This window comes from Lactuca saligna, chromosome 9 (genome assembly GCF_052625555.1).
Source record: "Lactuca saligna cultivar CGN05327 chromosome 9, ASM5262555v1, whole genome shotgun sequence".
NCBI classification, from domain to species: Eukaryota; Viridiplantae; Streptophyta; class Magnoliopsida; order Asterales; family Asteraceae; genus Lactuca; species Lactuca saligna.
Window position 1 is genome coordinate 21344971 of NC_136425.1, and position 3787 is coordinate 21348757.

General features: G+C 36.2%; 1 protein-coding gene across 1 annotated transcript; it reads left to right on the top strand.

Annotated features, from left to right (window-relative positions):
• The first annotated feature begins 352 nt into the window (after positions 1–352).
• LOC145018491 (WRC protein) lies at positions 353–2255 on the top strand. Its single transcript, XM_078976371.1, has 4 exons — positions 353–755; positions 862–911; positions 1398–1483; positions 1574–2255. The coding sequence occupies exons 1-4, from the start codon at positions 432–434 to the stop codon at positions 2119–2121; spliced, it is 1008 nt and encodes a 335-aa protein (XP_078832497.1). The 5' UTR covers positions 353–431; the 3' UTR covers positions 2122–2255.
• The last annotated feature ends 1532 nt before the right edge of the window (positions 2256–3787 follow it).

Consider the following 3787-nt stretch of genomic DNA (forward strand, 5'->3'; position numbering starts at 1 on the left):
TCCCATTAGAACCGGTCAGATGGGGAATGTACTAGTCAAACCGGAGAACAAAACGATAAACCGGGAAAAAGCCGGTCGGAAGACAGGCATCCTTACATGGACCTGTAGTCGAAAGTATCTTGGTCGTTGTTACAGATGGGACCCACGAATTTCATTTTATGAATAAAAAGTTGTAAAGCGATAAAACTACTCAACCCACTTCACCACCCTGTCACCACCCGTACCTGTCCCCACCTTCCACCTCCTTCCAGTTGCCGGTCACCCCCCCTCTCTCACTCTCCTCGGACCGGTCCACCTCCGCACGTGCCAAGCCCCAAAACCTCTGTTTGTGCTTGTGTGGTGCAACAAATAAAAGCTAGAGAGAGAGAGAATTAAGAGACATTTTCTTCGTCTTCATCTTCTTCGTTTCATTGGACGCAAAACACACGCATATGAGGATCAGGAAGCGTTTCTTGTCTCTTTCCGCAGCTATTACTGCACCGCCGTTGTCGGATCCTCACGGCGGTGACCACCAATTACACAAGCACCAACAGCCCCTACTGCTGGTGCAACAACAAGTGCACCCAAATGGGAATCTACGTGTTCTTTACGATAATACCCAGTCTCAGCCTTTCGATCCTCCGCTAAATCATCGTGTCAGCCATCTTCCACCGCCCTCCTCCGATCATAGAACACAGATCGGGTTTCAAACCACTGCTTGGACTCCCTCCGGTGCCGGCAGTGAGGCAAAGCATCTTATTGTTTCTCCTCACAAGGTACATCATTTTCACCAACAGAAACTGCACCATATATATACTTATACAGATCTTGTATCTATATATATACTTTTTGTTTTTTATTTTATCTTTTTAAACCTCGAAGGAGCTGGAATCTGAGAAAGAAGAAACAATCAAGACCAGTGATACTTGCAGGTAAGAGATAGTAAAGATCCCATCCTCTTCCCCTCTCTACCCCCTTCTTTCTCCCTCATTCATCGGTTAGTGTTCGCCGGAAAACAAATTTTGAATCTTTTTGGGATAGACCCAGTTTTTTAACACCCACAAGCAAAACATTAATTATTATTTTTTTAATTCACCGAGAAAAGAAAGAAAAATAATTGCTAGAAGTGCAAAAACACTGTAGAATGGTGTTTTTATATCAGGTTAGGGAGCCAACCATATGTACAATCCCAATCCTATATAAATTGCACCCTCATGTGGTGCATGTTAGCATGAAAACTGGTCCCCAGCTACAATGTTCCTTCATCTTTGCGCTTCCTAAATACTAATGCTCTTATCTTATATATCTTTTCTTTGTTCTTACTTTCATTTTAGCAGTTCATATAAGCACATACGTTTTCTTGTTATGAACGATCTTTATCTTCTTCTTCTTCTTCTTCTTCTTCTCTTTGTTTCCAGGAAAGAAAGCATCGTGTGTGCAGAAGCGAGCAGCAGTGTTCATAACACCGCTTCACTACCTCCACCACCAACCACTGCCCATCTTGGTATGTATATAACCGTGAAAGTTTTTAGGTATTATGTATGTGTACTGCATGATTGATGATCAGCTGTTTTGTATGATTGTATCTCTACAGTGCTGAAAGGGTGGCTTGAAGGAGATAGACTGATTCCAATAAAAAAGAGAAGAGGAAGCTTTGGGAAAGGATCATCTAACCATGGTCTTGAGGAAGATAACGAGATGATCATTGATGAAGGAACAACGAAGTCGAAACCAAAGAAGTATGCTAGATACAAGGCAACATGTAAGGATGTGAACAAGAAGAATGGGAAGAGAGGGAATGTGATAATGGAAGGATCGAGGTGTAGCCGTGTAAATGGAAGGGGGTGGAGGTGCTGCCAACAAACACTTGTTGGGTACTCGTTGTGCGAGCATCATTTAGGTAAAGGAAGGCTTAGAAGCATGAACAGTGTTCGGGGTCGAGCGCAAAAGGTTAAAGTGAAAGAACAAGATCAAGAAGTTGAAATGACATCGACGGATCATACTGGTTTTGAAGATGATAAAGATTGGGAGGAGGAATCAGTGTCGTCTATGGAGGGTATGAAGAAGTTGACTAAAAGGAAGAAGCTTGGAGTGGTGAAGGCTCGATCTTTAAGCAGCTTGTTGAGCCAAATAAGCAGTTGATGCATGGTAGCTTAATAAATTACAAGAAAGAAACAGGTGATCATAGCATGCATGTCAATCAAAATACAGACAATTACGAAAATTTATATGTGATAATCCTAGTGCAACTCATTATAAAATGCTGCTTAGTTTAATTTTTTTTTTTTTTAATTTTCTGTAGTCATCGTTTTTTTTTTTTTTTTTTTTTTTAAACACTTCAATAGAGTCAGAAATATCTATCTGGCAAACGGTTTTTTGGAAGGCTCTTCTAATCTGTGCGAACAAATGGTGATAAATTGCAACCAAATAAACATTTTTTTACTAAAAACAAACACGGAATAAAATTTTGTATTTTTGCACAGATTTAAATTATATGTAACCTAGAATAGCTTTGATAGTACCAATTAGTCGCATCGTTGTCTCATAATGTGTAAACTAGAAGTAGAATTTTCTAAGATGTAAACAATTTTTAAAATTTTATTTCCATTGATCTTTCTAGACCTTTATTAACTTAATTATATATTGGAGCAACACATTATAGACTTCTACTTTGTTATATATGTGTTTCTTTATTGATCTTTGGCCCAATATATTCCATCGTTGTGCTTGTGTATGTTGTTCTTATCATTGTCTCATGATTCTTCCAATAGTACACGCTTGGTTGCGTAAAGAAACCCTCTTGGATGTTATCACTAAAGCTTGGTCCTCAGTCACGATTATAGGCAAAAATGGTTTATGTTACAAACAAACTAAAAAGCAGTGTTTGTGAAAGCTTATTTAAAACAACTTACATTATTTTTTTTGTAAATTAATTATTACGTTGCAGTACCAAAACATATTTTGTTAAAAACAAGTACGGTTTAGCTTATATATAACCAAAACACAAAACGGTAATAGATGTTTATTTTTTCTTCCATGTTCTCAAACTGTTTATAAGCAATAAGCTAATAAATGAAAATGAAACAACTTATTATATATATATATATATATATATATATATATATATATATATATATATATATATATATATATATATATATATATATATATATATATATATATATATATATATATATATATATATATATATATATATATATATATATATATATATATATATATATATATAACAGTTGAAAGGAAAACCTGACTTGGCTTTCAAATGTTGTACATATGACCATTTTCAATTCATTTGAGAGCACAACTACGGGTGCTCTAAAGGAGGGTTGTATAGATTATATTAGATGTCACTCTTTGTATAAGGGTCAATTAGTTAAAATAGAGAGCAGTCTCAGTGAGTCTTGTGTGACAGAATGGTCCTCTTGAATCACAAAAGAAAATGCTATAGGGTTGTTATTAGGTCTTCCATGATGTATGAATTAGAATGTTTTCCGAAAAAAAAAAAATATGAGAGGAAGATGGAAGTAGAACAAATAAGGATATAAAAGTGGAGCTATGGTAGAACCTTGTTGAATAGAATACCAAATAAGATTGTAAGAAATTTGTTGGGAGAAGCACAAATCATCGAAAGTTGAGGGAATGATGACTTAGATGGTATGGACATCTCCAAAATAGGCTACCATTAGCATTGGTGATGTGGGTGGAATCAATATTAATTGAGGGAAGATGAGGATATGACATCCTAGAAGGAGGCAATTGTTGGATTAAGGTGTATAAGATCCTAACT